Raw genomic sequence first — 19874 nt, 5'->3', positions numbered from 1 at the left:
GTATGTTATTTTTAACTTCTACGCTATTCATCACTTTCCCTACTGTTGCACTCTCTGGAGTGGGAATATACATTTTTACCCCTACGTTATCCAACACTTTCCCTACTGTTGCACTCTCTGGAGTGGGAATAGTAATTTTTAACCCTACGCTATCCAACACTTTCCCTACTGTTGCACTCTCTGGAGTTGGAATAGTAATTTTTACCCCTACGCTATCCAACACTTTCCCTACTGTTGCACTCTCTGGATTAGGAATAGTCATTTTTAACCCTACGCTATCCAACACTTTCCCTACTGTTGCACTCTCTGGAGTTGGAATAGTAATTTTTACCCCTACGCTATCCAACACTTTCCCTACTGTTGCACTCTCTGGAGTAGGAATAGTCATTTTTAACCCTACGCTATCCAACACTTTCCCTATTGTTGCACTGTCTGGAGTTGGAATAGTCATTTTTACCCCTACGCTATCCAACACTTTCCCTACTGTTGCACTCTCTGGAGTTGGAATAGTAATTTTTACCCCTACGCTATCCAACACTTTCCCTACTGTTGCACTCTCTGGAGTGGGAATAGCAATTTTTACCCCTACGCTATCCAACACTTTCCCTACTGTTGCACTCTCTCTGGAGTGGGAATAGTAATTTTTACCCCTATGCTATCCAACACTTCCCCTACTGTTGCACTCATGGAGGGGGAATAGTAATTTTTACCCCTACGCTATCCAACACTTTCCCTACTGTTGCACTCTCTGGAGTTGGAATAGTAATTTTTACCCCTACGCTATCCAACACTTTCCCTACTGTTGCACTCTCTGGAGTGGGAATAGTAATTTTTACCTCTACGCTTTCCAACACTTTCTCTACTGTTGCACTCTCTGGAGTGGGAATAGTAATTTTTACCCCTAAGCTTTCCAACACTTTCCCTACTGTTGCACTCTCTGGAGTGGGAATAGTAATTTTTACCCTTACGCTATCCAACACATTCCCTACTGTTGCACTCTTTGGAGTGGGAATAGTAATTTTTACCCCTACGCTATCCAACATTTACTTACTTTTTTAAATTTGTTTTACATTTTTATTAATTTTTATTTATATTATTATTTTATGTGTACAGATGTATTTGTAACTTATAACATTTTTAATTATTTATAAGTTATTAAAATATTTTTTTAAGTTATTATTAATCAAGTATATATTATGTATTATATGTATGTGTAATTATTTTTTTTATTAAATTATGTATATTATTTATTAATTTTAAATATTATAACATATTTTTAACTATGTTTATTACATTTATAAGTTTTATTTAATTTATTTTATATATTGTTTTATTTAAAAATCGATATTTTTTTCTCAATATTTTTATACTTACCTTGTTGGAGATAGGATGTCGATATTGTTGACATCGATATTTTTGTTGCGATATTTTTGTAGGTCGATATTTTGTATATCAACATTTTGTCAGACATTCGTTGGGCAGATCTTACAAGCAAACACAGGTTAAACAGATCTAACATTCAGGTTAAGTTAAAGTACAGATTCAAGTAGCACATGTAGGCCATCAATGTGAGTTACGAAAATCCACTCAGATCCATAACTCTTGGTGAAATTCTGCCTCCTGCAATTACAAGTGTTTCTGGGCCTGGAATTATGAGCTCCAGAAATTCTAGGCTCGTTAATTTCGGGCCAAGGGACATCGGACATGTCCAGCACAGCTCGACCCTGATCCCGCCAGCAGCATGGATGGAGCAGAAAGTTCCCTCCTCCCTGCCAGGCCTTCTTTAAGATGCGAGGAGTGGGCAACCTTTGCCAAGGCTGTCCAGGGAAACCACTGGTGAAATGCATATGCTTCGGACTGGTCCCCGTATGTTCAAGTATAGATCCTATACATACCCAAGTATAGTCATCATATGACAAGAGTTACCCAGTCTTGGTGTAATTATTCAGACTAACTTTTCTATATACAAATACAGATGCAGAGATGCATACATAAAGACCATTGAAGACACAAAGGCTCACTGACTTACTGGTGCCGGATACAATGGTTATGACTATGCTCTTGCCTTCTGGTTTGCCAATGGCTCGATAGAGGTCAAGGGATCATACCACTTTACAGACTGCAGCTCTATCTATTCTCCTCCTGCGCCTGGTGGCAGGCAAAGTCTCACAGCTCCTGCATCAGAACAGATATTGAGGAGACTAAGACTTCTGAATCAGACTGCAGGTTCACTATTCTCCTGGACCAGACCAGCAACGTGAACAATGGCAAGAGCTGGAACTCAAAGTCTCACTTTCTATCCCCCACTTAGGTCCTTTCCCCAGCCTCCTCTCATTGGATATAGGAACACTCTTTGTTGTACCGTTAGAGCGGAATAGTCAAACATACTGGGCCTGATTCACAAAGGTAAACTTACATTTTTGTGTATTTTACTTTTTTTTGGTATTCATAAACTGCCAGTTTAATTTTAGTATACTTTGCACATACAAAGCTATGAGAGGCATATCTTTTTATGTGTGAAGTCGCCGCAGATGTAAAATTACCATCTGATAGAGACATCTAGCTGCAAATTCCATACCTTTAAATTTCCCAGGCGTCAGACTACATCCGGAAGATTTTTCTTCGATGAATACAGCTGCGCGCAGATAGGCTCCGCATGACTTAGTCAGTGTCGTCTCCTCTGTTGTGATGTCCGTGTCACCTATATAAACACAACCTCACTGGCGTCAGTTCTTTTATTCCTGCGGGCGCAGATCAGTTGAAGAGAGCTTCCCTCTGTCACTTTTTGACTGGCTTTTTTTGACATTTTGCCGAAGATTATTTGGTCTGTTAGTATGTCCAAGAAGACTCCTGGATTTAAACGGTGCAGCTCCTATCATAACACCATGTTGGTGACGGATCTACACTTGATTTGTCTTTGGTGCTTGGAGCTCGACCACAACTCAAAGTCGTGCTCCAACTACTAGGCCATGGACCAAAAAGCTTTGAGGGAGCGATCTCTAAACTGCTTGTGTCGTTCACCCCAGAGATCTCGTTCACAGTCCGGTTCGAGAGGAAGGGCCAGGCACCGTTCCGGGAGCCCTAAGTCTTCATCCTCCTGGAGTCGGTCAGGTAAGAAGCACAAAAAATACAGGAAGTAAAAGCGTCCATTGACTTTAACCCATCTGTCGCCCGATGCGACAGAGAAGTGTCGGCGCTCTAGGCCCCGTTCTGCTGAAGTCGGCTCTGCAACCCCCACCAGGCTCAAGGAATTTTATGATGTCATGTGCCTCATATTGTGGTGGCCTGACCCTGCTGGTGCACCTTTGGGCCCCTCATGCACAGAGGGGACTCCACTGGGTTTCGCACCGGTGGATCCGATGCCCCCCCAGGGATCCAGCAATAGATCCGTACCAACGCTGGTTGTGCCATTGCGACCTTCCCCAGCGCCAATGCTGACACAAGACTTCCGACACCCACAGGCTTCTCCAGCTCCTTTCACATCCCTGACAACCCGTAGACGGTTCAGCACCTACCAATGCCCATACCAGTGTCGACAGAACCACTAGATTCTAGGTCAGTTGCCTAGCCCTATTCTGAAGGGATAAGGAGGAGTCGCTGAACCCTTTATACGACCAGCCTCATCAAGATCAGGACTGGTATGAGGAATTGGGTGAGGCCAGTGGACTGGATACTGGTCCAGATCTGGCCTACTTTCTCCCCCTACTGTGGCTATGGAGGAGGGAACTTTATAAGCTATGGTGATGAGAAGGGCTTCTGAGGTCATGGACCACATCTTGACAAAGGTCCTGCAGCAAGTGTTTCCTCCTCAGAACCTCTACTGCCCTTCAATAAGGCCTTGACTGATGTCCTATTGGGAACCTAATCCAAGCTCCTGTTAATAGGACAATCGCCTACCGCCATGGCCCTGCACCGGTCTACCCAGATTTCCTATCCAACCACCCTACCCCTGAGAGCTTGGTGGTCCAAGCCTCTGCGTTACAGTGCGTGCTCCCTTCCGCACCCCTGGATAGGGAATCTGAGAGGCTGGATTGTTGGGGTAAGAAAATGTTTTCTTCCGCCAGCCTTGCAGTGCGGTCGGTGAACACCGCCTGCCTATTGGGCCATTTCTCCCACCCCTGTGGGAAACAATTGCACAAGTTCTGCCACAGTTCTCCCAAGCGGTATCAGACAAGAGAGATGTATTCAGAAATATGTAGGGGTTTACCTAAATTACCCTTCTATACCTGGGCAACGATACAATACAAAGATAAAAAAGGAAAAAATGGCAAGGAGGAAAAGATATATTTATATCTACTTATATAGGGAACTTCATATTACTCTATTAACAGTACATAGTCCTGTTGTTAGTTCATGTTTCTTATTTCAAACCACAAATCACATGCCAACGACACATTTTTACGGGATCACTGACATAATATAGAATGACAAAATATAAACTTCCCAAAATATCGTCGCCAAAATATAGAATGCAAAAATATCGAATTCCTATCTACAAACAGGTAAGTACAAAAATATCGAATCAAAAATATGTTCTGTAAAAAATATAGTCAGTCAAAATATCGAATTTTTTTAAATGTCTTAAAAGTAATTTAAAATTAATGAAATAATAAATGTAATTAACTAAAACATGCTTAAAAATTCTCAAATAACCTTAAAATTAAGATATAATTAATTTAAGTTAAAAAAACATACAATTGTATTTTTTAATACATATATATTAACGTAATATTATTAAAAATATACAATATTTTTCCCGTAGGATAGCAGGAGGGTAACATTTACTATTACCACTCCAGTGAGTGCAACAGTAGGGAAAGCGTTGGATAGCGTAGGGGTAAAAAATCCTATTCCCACCCCAGTGAGTGCAACAGTAGGGAAAGCGTTGGATAGCGTAGGGGTAAAAAATACTATTCCCAATTCAGGGAGTGTAAAAGTAGGGTAAGCGTTGGATAGCGTAGGGGTAAAAATTACTATTCCCACTCCAGAGAGTGCAACAGTAGGGAAAGCGTTGGATAGCGTAGGGGTAAAAATACTATTCCCACTCCAGTGATTGTAACAGTAGGGAAAGCGTTGGATAGCGGGAGGGTAAAAATTACTATTCCCACTCCAGAGAGTGCAACAGTAGGGAAAGCGTCGGATAGCGGGAGGGTAAAAAATACCATTCCCACGCCAGAGAGTGCAACAGTAGGGAAAGCGTTGGATAGCGTAAGGGTAAAAATGTATATTCCCACTCCAGGCAGTGCCACAGTGGGGAAAGCGTTGGATAGCGTAGGGGTAAAAAATACTATTCCCACTCCAGAGAGTGCAAAAGTAGGGAAAGCGTTGAATAGCGGGAGGGTAAAAATTACTATTACCACTATTCGAGTGAGTTTAACAGTAGGGAAAGTAATGATTTCATATATTATTAAAAATACATTAAATATCAATACCATTAAAACATTAATTGAAATTAATAACCAATTTAATATTATGTCTTAATCAATTAGAAATACAAATACATATTAGTTATTAAAAATTAATTACCTATACATAAATATTTAACAACTAATTAATTTTCAATAACAAAAACTCATTAATAATAAAATTAATACCAATTAATAATTAACAGTAAATTAATTATCAATACACAAAAAGTATTTTTAATGTGTCATTAGTTACAATTACATTACTTCCCACCCTATTCCCCTATAAACCCACAACCCACTACAGAAAATACATTAATAAAATTATCATAATTATCAAATATTTAATTGATACAAAATAATTACCAATTAATAGAAATTAATTACCAATTAAAAAATAATTAACAATAAATTTAAAATCAATACCAATAAATAAATAAAAATTATTTACTTAATTGCAATTAAATTACTTTCCACCCTATTCCCCTATAAACCCACAACCCGCTACGGAAAATAAATTAAGAACATTAACATAATTAACAATTAATCAATTAATACAAATTAATTGTCAATTAATACAAATTAATTACCAATTAAAAATTAACAATAAATTCAAAATGAATACCAATAAATAAATAAAAATATTTAATTCATTACAATTAAATTACTTCCCACCCTATTCCCCTATAAATTCCACAACCCGCTACAGAACTAAAAAGCAAAATGTAATTAAAAATAAATAAAAATTGCTAAAAATGTATATTTAATTTAATATAATGAAATTACTTCCCACCCTATTCCCCTATAAACTCACAACCTGCTACAGATTTAAATTACGCAAAAATTAAATACCATAAAATTCCTTACCTAAAATAAATTAAACATACATTACAAAAATTAATGTACACTTTTCACACATATACTAACATACAAAACACTTAAAAAAATTCAATATTATTAAAAATTCGATATATTTAATGCCTATATTGTATACTTAGATATTTTGACTTAGATATTTTGACAATCGATATTACTTACCTTCAATTCGATATTTTTAACCACTATATTGTCTCCATTCGATATTTTGTCCATTCTATATTTTTACTTCGATATTATGTCCATTCTATATTTTGGAATCAATATTATGTCTGTTTACCATTTTTACGTAATTTTAATTATCGTAATATTGATTTTGATCATTGTAATTTTTGAAATTATCTTTTCGAACATACACACATATATATAAACAACAAATATATACAAATCACAAACCAACACAATTCATAAATTCCTTCTACCCGCTTTATTTTTGTTTTCAATTCTGTTTTATTTGCATTTTCAAAAGATTACGTTACATATCACAATAGAGACATTATCGATGCAGGCACGTTGGTGTAGGCATATTAGTCATACAAGTACGGGCACAACAAGCTATAAGTTCAATTTACAAGGCGTGCAGCAAGTAAGACATGGAATATTCGCCCAAAGTAAATTCCTTCTACCCGCTTGATAGAAAAAACAGTGTTTGCCTATTAAATAAAGGGAATACACTTTGAGGTCGTCTTATATGAACACAAGGTTATTACTCCTCTAAAAACCTTAATCACTAAAATGTGCATTCAATAGTCACAAGAATAATCAATTATAGTCAGACTCCTCTTGTCAATACCTGTCCAGCAGCAAAGTTCACCATTCATTGTGGTCTTGCGCAACCGACTCGCTGGGCGGAGCAATTTCATCAACGGTGGCTGTTCGACCCCACACCTGCCTGAGAACCCCTGGCTTTTCTGGGAATGTCCAGGCTTCCCTCATGGAAATAGCCTTTGATGGCATCTGTCTCTTCGGAGACAAGGAAGACATGGACTGTTGGGGCTATGGCCAAGTCTTTAGGGCTCTCAGTGACCAAATGTTCCCCATCTGCCTTTTGCCTCTTTCATGGCTATGGAAGGGGCTTTCAGCCGCTCCAGCCATATCCCAGCCACAAGAACGAGCAAGTACAGAAACCTGTCCACTGCTATTGGTGCAGCTCATTCCGAGCCCATGAGTCGGGAGCCAGAGGTCAAGGCATTCCACCCCCCCCTCCCCCCCTTCAGTCTCAGCCACCAAACCCTCCTAGTCAGGCCCTTCAAGACCATGGGCAGCCATTTGGTGGCAGGACCAGCCATCACTTCCACCACTGGCAAAACATCATGTCAAAAGGTGAGTTCTTCAAATAGTCCCGCCCCTTTGAGACTATCCCTACCTTTATACCTACAATCAACGACTGGCTGATGGAGGATCACCTGACTTTGCTTCAGGAGAAAGTCATGACTTTCTTGGCCAAGGGAGCCATAGAGAGGGTTCCGGTGCCAGAAGTAGGCTGTGATTGTTATTCCTGCTACTTTCTGGTCCCTAAAAAAGACAAGGGTCTTCGCTCTATCCTAGATCTACAAGCCCTCAACTACCTCTCCGAAAAGGAAAAGTTCAAGATGCTCACTCTGGCTCAGGTCTTGTCTGCCCTGGTCCCAGGAGACTGGATGGCAGCGTTGGACTTGCAGGACACTTATTTTAACATTGCAGTCTTGCTGTCCCATCTGCACTATCTGCGGTTTATGGTAGGCCATGAGCACTTTTAGTTCACCATGCTCTCCTTTGACCCAACCAGCACCCTTTGGGTGTTCACCAAGGTGATGGCGGTGGTCGCAGCCTATTGAAACGGATCAGGGGTTCCAGTCTTCCCCCGTATCGTCGACTGGCTGTTGGAGGCAGACTTTCCCCAGACTTTTGTCTCCCACCTTCAGACTACCGCAGGCCTCCTACATTTGTAAGGGTTCACTACAGGGTTTAACAAAACCCAAAATTGTTACTAGACCTGAAGGTGTAGTGATTTAAATAATCTACTTGACTTAATTATAATGCTCTTGACCCATGAACTGGTTTCAAATTATGTGATCCTGGGCAAGTATTTTAATTCACTGAGACGCCATTTTCTTCTTTATCACATATGAGAGCACCTTCAAATACGCACGTTCAGCACGTCTGCTGTAGAGAAAACGCCTTTGTTTGATTTAGTAGACTAAACATTAGCTCCACCTAGAATGCAAATCTAGCCACATATAAGATACACTTGACTGCAGACTTGCCTCTTAATTCATTGAATACATTGTCATCAGGGCTTGGCCAGGAATGACTCTCACATCATGTTTAAAAACTATCACTTTTAATAAATACATAACAAAAGCATAAAGTAGCAGCCCCCTGTTATTTGCAATCAGCAGATGTTATATTGAAAAGGCCACAGAATTTGTCACTGACATGTGGTTTTAAAACGATACAGTGTACAATGCTTGGAAATAAAGTTTCTGCAAATATTTGTCATTTGCACATCACCAAGTAAAGTGTCCTGATTTGTTTTACTCCAATTTAAATCTTTGTTTGCATCACACTTCTGAATTACAATAAAGGTTCTTTTATAATTTCTGATCTACTTGTACTATTCATTTACAAGTTGTTCAAATGTTGTTTTAGAGAGAAAAAACGGGCATTTTACTGAATTTTGTTTCACAATTATTGTCAAATAGCTCACTTGACAAAAAGCATTAACTTTAAAAAGAGAAAGAAAAGTAAACACCATTTTCCACATGAGCAAACATTTGTAAAAAGACAAACTGACATTTGACCTCTGTTCTTGAGCAGTTGGCAAAAGCTGTCAAGATAAAACAAGATTTAAAGGTGTTTTAATTGTTCATTTGCCTTCTGAACAAAAAGAACACCTGTTTCTTCCAGCTTAAGTTTACTCACCAGCAGGGTTAAGTAAGTGCTAAAAATAGCTCGACCTGCAAAAATGTCACTTGCAATTGGCAGGGGGTGAGTGGATTTTTTTAGGCCTACACTATCAATGTGCCGAAGTAACACCTGACTCCCTCTCAGATGCTCCCTTTCGTTGGAGCTGTTCTGGACACAGTGCAGTTTCGGACCTATCCTCCCGAACGGCGAGTCGGGATATACATACCACTGCAATTCGGTACTTGGAAAGGACGCCCTAAACATGTCCATTCAAAATTCCGAATCATAATACCAAATTGTGATTTGTAGCAAGTTACCGAATCCCAATTGGCTTTTGTGCACATCAACATGTTTATTTTGTAGTCACAAATGGCCCAAATCTTCGAATTGGGCCATTTGCAACCTCCATAAAAATGTATACATATGACCCAATGTGTGGAATCTACAAGAATAATAAGGCGCAATTTACACTTTGGACCCAATTTTGAGTTGGGCAGCTCACCAAGTTTTCACCAATGGAGTAAAATTTACTCCGTAAGTGTGAACATTCCTACGATTGCCCAAGGAAATACAGACATCAGTGGTAAGCCATACAACCATATGCCCTATTTAGAGCAGACAGTTGAATGGATTTTATTTATACCGTCTGGAACAGGAAAAAATAAAAAATGTATCCCGACACCTTCGGACAAAACATACATGGTTTTTGTGACTATTCATTTTTACTTTTTCAACAACAAACGGCTGTTTTATGAGTTTATTTTTTGAAAAGTACAAATTTGAAAAGTTTTGGTATAAGCGTGCATCACCAGTGAAAGACGCACACTAAATTTTCAAATAGGTTTGTATGAACCACCATGACAGCTGTTCATACAAACCCATAGAGTCAAACTCTAAATGAGGCCAACAGAATAATTGTTACCAGTGATAAGTAATATTTTTACTAAACTGTTCTAATTTTACTTAATTTAAAAAATATATATTTTAAATTGTTCTCCCTGAGATAAAAGTTTTGCCAACATTGGTTAAAAACATTCTGTTTACCATATTGTTTTTGGCACACCCTGTTCCTAGATAGTTAATTACTGCCCTGATGGGCTTAACGCTTTCATCTGCTTCTTTCCTGAATTATTTGCTTTCACAGTTAGCAGCACTGCACTGGTCCTTCTTGGCCTATTTTTTAACCCCTTTAATATACTATTTTTTTTCCTTGACGATCTATACTCTCACAAGCCAACCTGTTCTTTCCTCGTCCAATCTCTTGTTTCCTCTACCACCATTTATACGCTTTAAGTGTTTACCACTTCACTAGTTTCTTGAACTTTTCTTTATTTTCTTAACTCTTCACTACTTTCATCATCTGTTTTCTATCTTCTTTGATTCTGCTGTACATTTTGGATCTACTCTTCGCAGTCTACTACAGTTTTTAAAATATTTAATATTGATTTTCCAACATAAAAAAACAACAATTTACCATCTGCAACAATATAGAACACAGGGTGGTCAACAATGCGGCAAGGGTGTCTACTGGGCATATTTATCAGTTTTGGTATGGCATAGTTACACCTCATCATACCTTTGACATTGACAGTCCTGCATCACATTCATTATGCAGTTATATGAAGCCCTCGGTAGACTTGCCAGACCTTCCATATCTTAATCCATTTCGTAGGGCATCTTCTGATTTCATAAACCTGCCTTTCTACTAACATGCACCAGTCCACGTCTTTTTTCCAGGTTGTGAGGTCTGGCCAGTCTCTTGCTCCCAAGTGTATGGCAGTGTTCCATTTTGCGACCACGGAGCCAGAGCCACCCACAATGTAGTATATTTGGGAACCCTCACTTCCCCCCAAATGTTAAGTACACACAATTTGCAGAGGCCCTCTTTTGATCCCTTGTACTTTCTATCACTGCTAGATAGTTCTCTAAATTGCTTGTTTCTTACCTAAACTGCTCCCTGGAAACTGCATGATTGTTTCCCGACCAGTATGGTACTTTTCAGAACTGAGCTTTCCAAACCTTTTCTTTACTTTCTACATATTTCTCGGTTGAAACAGTCCTATGCTTTGCGAGCCTATCATCCTTTTCCTTAAAGTATTTTTAAACTTTGCATGCCGCTGACTGTAGATGTGAATAAATCCCTTCCCTCTTTAATCATACTCTAATTGTTTTTTCTGCTCTCTGCATTTTTGAACTCCTATTCACTCGACAGAAACATTGATTTCGTTAGCTTTTACGATAGTCAAAATACTCTTAATGTAGGCAATGAATACTATTGTCCGACGATTGAATGTGTTTCCAAAGAACATGCTCTCTTCTACATTGTTAAGCTCCATTCTAAACACTTCTGCTACCTTCTATAATGTTCTGATTTCTTCGACATTGTCTTAGTCTAAATCTAACTTTTGTGTACTCCTCCATACTGTTCTAACATTTTCTTTGCTTTACATAGTATTCTATAAAGTCTAGATATCTTTTTGCTACCTTCTTTTGTTTCATGCTGGCTTTGCCGCTACACTTGTATGTACAAATGTGCTCTCTTCTGTCGTACTGTGTGCTTCCCAGTCCGGTCTGAAGATTTTCTTTTTTATTCATTGGGAAGGCAAACATGATGGATGGATGAATGAATCGGTGGGTTAAGATGAAAAAAGAATGGATTAGGAGAGGGATGGGCAGAAGAGCGTTGATTAAAAATAGCTGAATAAAGACAGGGTAGATGGAGAGGAATATAAGACACGTTATGAATATGTATTTATAGACAGGGAAAGAGCTAGGTGGAGAAGAGGGAACAGTCTGATCAATACGGATGGACTGAGGATTGGAACAAGGTCTAAAGTAATATCTACAGTTTTACTTTTCAAGGACATTCTCAAAATAATAGATTCTATATTTTGTGGCTGTATTAAAAATCAGCAAATGTATGCATTATTCTATTATTATTACATTAAATAATTCAACAGAGACATGCATACGTTTAGGGTACAGTCAATGCAACAAATAGTCACCAGGGTAAACGAATATTAGAGACCAGAATAAAAATGGTGTAGGAGTAACATCGGAAAATGTCTACATATAATGCCTGCAAATGCCCAGATTGCCTTTGTAGCAGAAAATAGAATAAGAAAAACCTTGGAGAAATACATTAGCAACAGAAGAGTGTAAGTAAATAGTAAAGCTGCACCATGTGGGTTTGGTGGTGCTAGTAGGGAAGCACATGGCAGGTTTGATGTGTTAGGAATGCATATCTGTCATCAATTTGTATATGTTGGTATGTGCACTGCTTTTGGGGTCTCTCAAACGGCATGGTGCATGCTTGGGAGATGTGAGGGTGGAAGGGAAGGGAATGTGAGTGTTTTTGTCACCTTCAGAACCCAGCTTTGCTTTTCAGTCTGGGGGCTCAGACCAGGAGAGGACAAAGAAGAAGCGTCGAGGGGACCGCTATTCTGTACAGACGTCGCTGATTGTTGCCACACTCAAGAAGATGTTGCCCATCGGCCTCAACATGTGTTCCCCCACTGACCAGGAGCTCATCACATTGGCAAAGACCCGCTACGCCCTGGTACAGTATACAGCAGGAGGGATTATCTTGTTATAACACCTCAGTTCACTGGGGAACACCCTGGTAAAGGGTTTTATTCCATTTTGGTCAAAAGGTACTGGTATTGTTCATCATTAGTCCTTCATTCCACTAGACAGTACATGAAACTGGGTCTCATTTTGCTAGGGTGTCAGATATCCTTTAACAGTGCCTTGTTATTTGGTAAGCCCTTTAGTATAATGCCTCATCACATCTGGTACACCCAGAGTGTTATTTTACTGGTGACTTTCCACGGAGGGTGATAGCCAGGTTCACTGCTTCTGTCATTTACAAAGGGAAGTAAAAGGTTAATGTTTATAGGTTAGTTTATGTGCAGTAATTTTTGTCTGGGGTTTTTTTTGGAGGGGAGTGAGGTACTTTAGTTCATCATGTCCAGTCACTACATACTCTTTCTTCGTATATTTTCACGAATACTGGTGACTCCCACAAACATGGCTTTACTGCTACTCTACTGTAATAGTAATTGTATTGTTTCTTATCACCTGCAGAAAGACACTGACGAAGAAGTGCGAGAGTTCTTGAATAACAATCTTCACCTGCAGGGAAAGGTATGTTCTGACGCTTGCAAAGATGACAGTGTGCAGAGACATCTCTCTAGCAGCATCGGCGGTGAAGGTGGGGTAAGGTGAATTTTCTTTCGGGGACAGAACTCAGAAGAGTATTTCTGCACTTGACAGTGATGTGGGAGGGGCTGAAGTACTTACAAATTGCAGCGGCACAATGGTAGAAGTATCTGAGAGGAAAACTGCTAGTAGACCAAAAGGGCAAAGCTGTGTTGGGGTTTATCTTTGGCAAAAAAATGGTATGAAAATGGCAGAGAGGGGCCAGCTATTCCATGGCGAGAATGGGTTGGTGGTGTATTAGCTGTAATCTATCAATTGTAAGGAAGGTTCTGCAAGGGACTGTAGGTCTCTGCAGCAGTGAAGGGTCAAATATTGAGGAGGGCTATTTCTGACAATAGCCGAACTGAGGATGGGACTTAATGACCTGTCATCTGCCTCCTCTGTCGTGAGGAATGGGCTGGAGGCCTAACTGTGACCATTTAAGAAGGACAAAGTCCATCTGGCCACTACAGTGGTGAGCAATGGGACAAAGAGCTTTACTTTTTCAGTAGTAGGGCTGATGGAGGACCTATACAGACCCTTTGTCCGAGTGGCGGGAAAAGGCAGGACTGACTCTGGCTTTGACTTCCAGTGCGAGAACAGCTCGTCAATGCGCTGGCAGATGGCCCTTTACAAGGAGATGTCTGGGAAAATTGAAGACTGCAACAAACCTGAAAAGATCGTCAAGCGTGTCCAGGAGGTCTCTGCCGTTCTTTATCACCTGGAACTGGTAAGGTCCTAATCACCACCTACAATCTCATCTACTCTTATCTCGTTCTGTTGGGATGTAGAGAAAAGCCCATGTGCTTGAGTTGGGAGCCTGGCAAAAGGGAGGTACAATTGTATGAGATTATAACGGGATGAAAGAATATTATCTCTGTGGTTCTATGCAGTGCTTTAAATGGGCTGATGGTGCTAGGCTTTAAGTAACTGTACTTCATTATTTTGAGAGGGAGTCTACCTGCGTTTCTCAGTGGTTGTGCAATACTTTAAATTGGAGAGTATCCACATTTCTCAGAAGCAAGCAAATAGGTGCTCTGATAACGGGTACCTGCACTTCTGTTTTACATTTCAAGTACTGATTCAACGTGAATGTCTAACATAATCAGTCAATACCATGAATGGCCATGTATACCCGGCGTCCTCTTATCTCTGTGAAATTGAATGGCCATATGCTTATCAATAGGTTGATTTTGAGAAACTCTGTGACTCTGGTCATGGGTGCACCAATGAGGACTTTGGAAGGTTGCCAGCCACCTAGCTAGCACGTCGAATGTCAGACACCCACTGCCTGTTGTTGTGGGCCCTTCAGTGCCCGTTACAGGGATTCTTGAGTGGGATGCATTTCAGTTGAAGTTTCTGCTCCATTATGTTTTTCCTCCCATATCCTTAATTATTCGGGTTCTGGGAAAGAAATTCCAATGCCAGTCCTAAACCATTCTCCTAGCCTAGAAGGGTGTGGTACACAGACATTCTACAATTCTCCCTATGTGCTCCATTTTGTCTTCCACTCAGAGTGCATCTCCTTTCCCAATGGAAGGGGAGGTTCTACATGCCAATCTCCATATTCTCTGCCTTAACTTCGGGAGATTGTGCAAAATTATCTGAGTGCCTTCTGACGTCCTCCGGAAGTGGTCGATGTTATATATCAGCTGGTTGGCTATTGGCTAAGTCTGTCTACTTTGGCAGATGCTGCAAATTTGTTTCCTAGTATTCCAACAACTACATCGACCCTCCGAAGTTGTGCTTATCCAATATCCTGTGGTTTGAATTGTGTTTGGCCCAACAAGGATGTGGCGTTGGTATAGGGAAAGGATATATATCAACCTTTTCTGCCTTTTTATGCCTGCCAAATGCACCATCCTTATTCAAGTCACTGATTGTTGCTCACTTTTTGAAGGGACTCACAAATTGATTTCTGTTGGCACCTCTTAGTGTTCCCCAGTTGGACTTGAACTTGGGGCCTTATGTTTATACCATGCAGTCGGTAAAGGTGGTCGTAACTTGTGCATCGACTTTTACCAAATGCATTGATTTTTTTGTGTCAACCAACATATGTTCAAACATGTTAGTTTGCAAAATTTCAATTCGTAGGCGGTCGCAATTTGACATACCTTATTAATATGCAAGAAGTAAGTCTTACATTACGACCCACTACAAATTGCTGCTATCACAGAGATGTTTCCCTGCTGGGGTCAGCAGACCACCATGTCTTCGATTGCTTTTAACTAAAGCCATCTTTTTTGTTTTATGCATCCTATTTTCCTTAAAGATAAATGAATCGTCTTTAAAAAAAGAAAAGTTTCAAAAATGTTATTTTTGCGAGTAAGCAGTGGGCCCAGGGATCATTGCCTACTCCTAAAACATATTTTTCATAACATTGGCAAAGGCGAAGAGGTGCCTAAAGGACTCCTTCACATTTGTGGGTGGTTAACCACCTCCTTTGCGGTGTCGGTAATCTATCAATGATTTGTGACTGCAACTATGGTCGCAAACCATTGATTCACCATAAGAAGTTGCAAATTGGTCAGGCAGAGACGGTCATCTATCAGTGTAGGGGCTGCCCAGGGAAATGGATGAAGATATGGGGTGGGGGGAAATCTACAGGGGACAAAGTAGGGACTCTCAAGTATCCTCAGCATGATGCGTGAGATGATGTAGGGCTTGATCAGGCAGACTACAAGGGGCGATTCGAGATACCAGCGGTCATTCGCTATTTCACGAACAGGGGAAGGGTGAAATAAAGAGGCTGTAATACCTGTGTTTAACTGGCTGTAATGAATAAGTGTAATGTATCCAAGCAAATGTTTGAATAAACAGATGTTTAAACAAAAAAAAGAAATTGCAAATTGGCAGGGACGCTCTAAACAAACTCCTTTCAATTTTCGTTCTACCAGACCAAAATCACCCACTTAAGGCCTAGTGAAACAGTAGTGGACATATGTTAAGCAACAATGTGGGCATCCCTCCACACATCAACAAACACTACTGTTGGAATCCTAGGTGAGGGAGAAGGGCCTTTTTCCAGTTCAGTACTATAGTCTTCCTTTCAGACCCACCACCTCTCTAGTATTGGTAAAAATTGCTCACCCTGCCGTTCCACAGCTAGACTACAAATAATTCAGAGTCAATGCAGACCCACCTTTCAATTACAGTGGTGATGCTGTCTTCACGACAGGACTGCCACTTTAAACATACAAAACAAGTTTGCCCACAAGTGTAAAGACACATTCCCAGGCAGGTAATGTGTGTAATGAGGCTAACAAACTACATTTGGCACTGAAGTTACTTTCCTTAGCCTAACACGTTTCAGACCTTCCTTGGTCCTTCGTCAAAGGCAGAAATACTGCTTTGCACAAACCTTCCTGCAGCACCTCTTAGCATGATAATTAGCAGTATTGCCCTCTAGTGGATCTCCCAAGTGAGCTTTTCAACTTTACAGAGCATGCTGGGATTCGTAGTGCTAACAGTTTTATCTGAAAGAGACTATTAGTTATAAATTCCTTCCCTTAGAATTACCCCCAGGCGTCAGACTGGGTCCACCTCAAAAGGAGTCTATGAAATCCAAAATTGGAGGTAAACAATAGTACCTTCCAACCACTTCATAGGGATCTGTATACCATGTGTAACAAACCACTATTATTAAGATAATGTGCACAAGGAATATTTTATATAGCCCCTGGGAAGTGGTGGTTCCTTTGGCTGTGGAGGGGATGGGGTGGTTCGGGTGTGCCCTCCATCATTATTTTCAATTGCCCCCGGGACCTGGCCCCACCTGGTGGCCTAAATGATTCAAAGCGCGCGAGCCTCCCTTTTGGGCTCTGGGGCGTCCCTCTGGGACCCCCTAAGAGGCATGGGGGTCAGGTTGTCTCTACCCTGACCCCTTTAAAAAAAAAAATATTTTTTCTTGATTTCTCTGCAACTACTGAACGGATTGACACAATTTAAAAAGAGTGCTTTCTGGACTAAGAGCTACCTGTCTGCCAAATTTGGTGTAATTCCGTTCAGCAGTTGGGGCTGTAGCTGGGTCTAAAGTTTCCTACGGAAATTAACATGGAGGAAAGCATTTTGGGACCCTCCCTTTTTCTCCGTCCCCACTTTACAAATCACCCCGAAACTTTCAAGGTAGCACCTGAAGTGAGTGTCAAACTAGTTTAGAAAATTTCACGAAGATTCGACAAACGAGGCCAAAGTTATTGGCTAATGAAAAAACGCTCTTCCTTTGGAAACTAGGGATAAGTAACTTTTTTGATGTGGACCAAGAAACAACGACATCGACCTATCATTAATTTGGAAGGGTAGTATGTATTTACTGTTCATAACTCTACCCATACTTATCTTGGTAAGTATAAGTAAAAGATTTAGTGACCTCATGCTTCTAAAGCCATGCAATATAAATAAGCATGGCTCTTCCTCAGTAGAGGTGCTGTTCTCTAACAATGTACAACTTAATATGCAGTACAAATCAAAGATGGAGCTAGTACTAGAGGGGCGGTCAATTGCTGTTTGTAGTTATCTATTTCTCTTTATTTTGCAGTTTATACTTTCACTTGATTTTGTCTCTTGCCCATTCTTATTTTTCTTTTCTCGATTTTTCCCTCTGTGGTTTTGACCCACATTTGTCCTTCTCTCTTCACTCTTGTCCCTCCTTCATTTTTGTACTTTCCTTGTTCCTCTATGTGCTTATGTTTCTCCGCATTGGGTTAATTTTTCTTTTATCTCTTTGCTCTACCCTTCTTCTCTGTGCCACTTTTTAACCTCTCTCCCATGTGTCCCTCTCATCCTTCCTCATGGTTTTCTTCCATCCCCTCATTCTTTTCCCCGATCCTCTATTTCCCTATTTTCTCTCTTAAAACACCTCTCCCCACTCTTAACTTTCCCTCTCCCTGATCTTCTCTTTATTCTCCTGCCCCTAACCGCTCTTTCTCTGCTACTACTCACTCCTCCTTTTCTTGTCCAGACGGAGCACCCTTACAAGTCCAAGAAGGCGGTTTGGCACAAACTTCTCTCCAAGCAGCGGAGACGGGCAGTTGTGGCCTGCTTCCGGATGACTCCCCTCTATAACCTTCCAAGGTAAGACATGGCAAGCCCAAGACTTATACCAGCTCCTCACTCCATCATCTCTTCAACAGCCCTGAAACATGGGGCACTGCCACATCTACTAATCTTCCTGTAATTACATAATAAATGTGACTCCACCTTCACAAACAGGCACTCCTCATCAACATTAGCTATCCTCAGCCTCCTTTAGATGCTGTCATAAAAATCACCTTATTAGAAGATATCCTGTCTTATATGTTTTATGAGTGGGCACCCCAGTTCCTATTGTGTCCTGCATCTTTTTGGTTTTATTTATTTTCTCTTTTTTAGATTTTTCTTCCTGTTATTATAGTTTAAGTTATTGCATGGGTTGTTCATTGGGTAATGGTTGCCCCACATGTCCCAGCGGGGCTTGTTCCCATGGCTTTAACACCCCTCATGTTGAAAGGTGTCAATCTGGTACAGATGTTAACACTTCAGGGTAGGTTGGACTGTATTACTGCCATGGGTCAACACATTAGAGGAGCAGATGAGCATTTAAAAGGTAGTTGGTGATGCAGAGGGATAGCAGAAAAGTTTGTGACTTCAACATGCCAATGATGCTGGGCACAAAATACCCCCAAGAAGGTCAAAGCTGTGCTGCTGCTGGTGTAAATCAGAGACCATGTGGGTGGCAGCTAGGGCACTTGAGAATGTTATGAATGTTCTCTCATTTGGCATAGGAAACATCACTGGTTGAGTTCACTGGTGGAGGTTGCTCTCTGCTGGACCTGTCAGAGTGTAGTATACCCCCTTCAATAATCATTGTCTACAAAATGCTATCCCTTTGATTTGTTCAGCAATGTTCTTTGCTACTCTGGTCCTCCACAATGCACATCTTTATATTCCAGCCATTGTTTGAAGTTTGAGATGCAAGTTTGATATTTTCATATCTCTTTCCAACCACTTTGTCTGAAGTTGACTCCATGTATTCTGTATCAAGGTGCTACCTTCCTTGGTCAGTTGGTTTCACAGATCGCTTTGGGAATTAGTGATTTGGTATATGCTGTCAGTTTGGCATTTTGTATCTTGAGAGAGAGATTTGGATGGGCCAGTTGTAGATGAGGTGTTCTTGCTTTAACGGATCCACCCTCATTTACTGAAGGGTAAGCCTTTGCTCACTTCCAGTTTTTGTTAATCAGTTTAGGAATACTGTGGGTGGCAGCAAGGACTACGAGAATGGGGATAGGTATTCTCTCAGGTTTTTTTGGGTGTCAGGAACTGTCATTGGGAAAGAAGTTCGAGGTCATGTGAGGTTAGTGAAACTGTGTAATAGTTAGGGTATCCCATTTTGGAGTTTTTTTGTGGACTAGGGAAATGCTCTCCCACCTTCTTTCTGTTTCAGGACTTGTAGGAGGGTTGTTACAGAATAGACATACTTTCCTGGCCTTGGCCATAGATCCTTTTGTATATATTTACCCCTCA

The 19874-nt window shown here is 40.4% G+C and overlaps 1 protein-coding gene across 11 annotated transcripts in view; it reads left to right on the top strand.

The window, feature by feature from the left end:
* The window catches only part of RYR1 (ryanodine receptor 1), a 1215008-nt gene that overhangs the window by 781557 nt on the left and 413577 nt on the right, over positions 1–19874 (top strand). For all 11 annotated transcript variants that reach the window (XM_086938669.1, XM_086938668.1, XM_086938662.1 and 8 more), the window contains 4 exons: positions 12559–12729; positions 13257–13316; positions 13963–14100; positions 18331–18443. In XM_086938669.1, the coding sequence (XP_086794795.1) occupies positions 12559–12729; positions 13257–13316; positions 13963–14100; positions 18331–18443 (482 nt within the window). The remainder of the gene's footprint in view (positions 1–12558; positions 12730–13256; positions 13317–13962; positions 14101–18330; positions 18444–19874) is intronic.

The sequence above is a fragment of the Lissotriton vulgaris genome, chromosome 9, assembly GCF_964263255.1.
Source record: "Lissotriton vulgaris chromosome 9, aLisVul1.2, whole genome shotgun sequence".
Taxonomy (NCBI): domain Eukaryota; kingdom Metazoa; phylum Chordata; class Amphibia; order Caudata; family Salamandridae; genus Lissotriton; species Lissotriton vulgaris.
The sequence above is the reverse complement of the archived record's forward strand: the minus strand, read 5'-3'. Positions and strand labels throughout refer to the sequence as shown.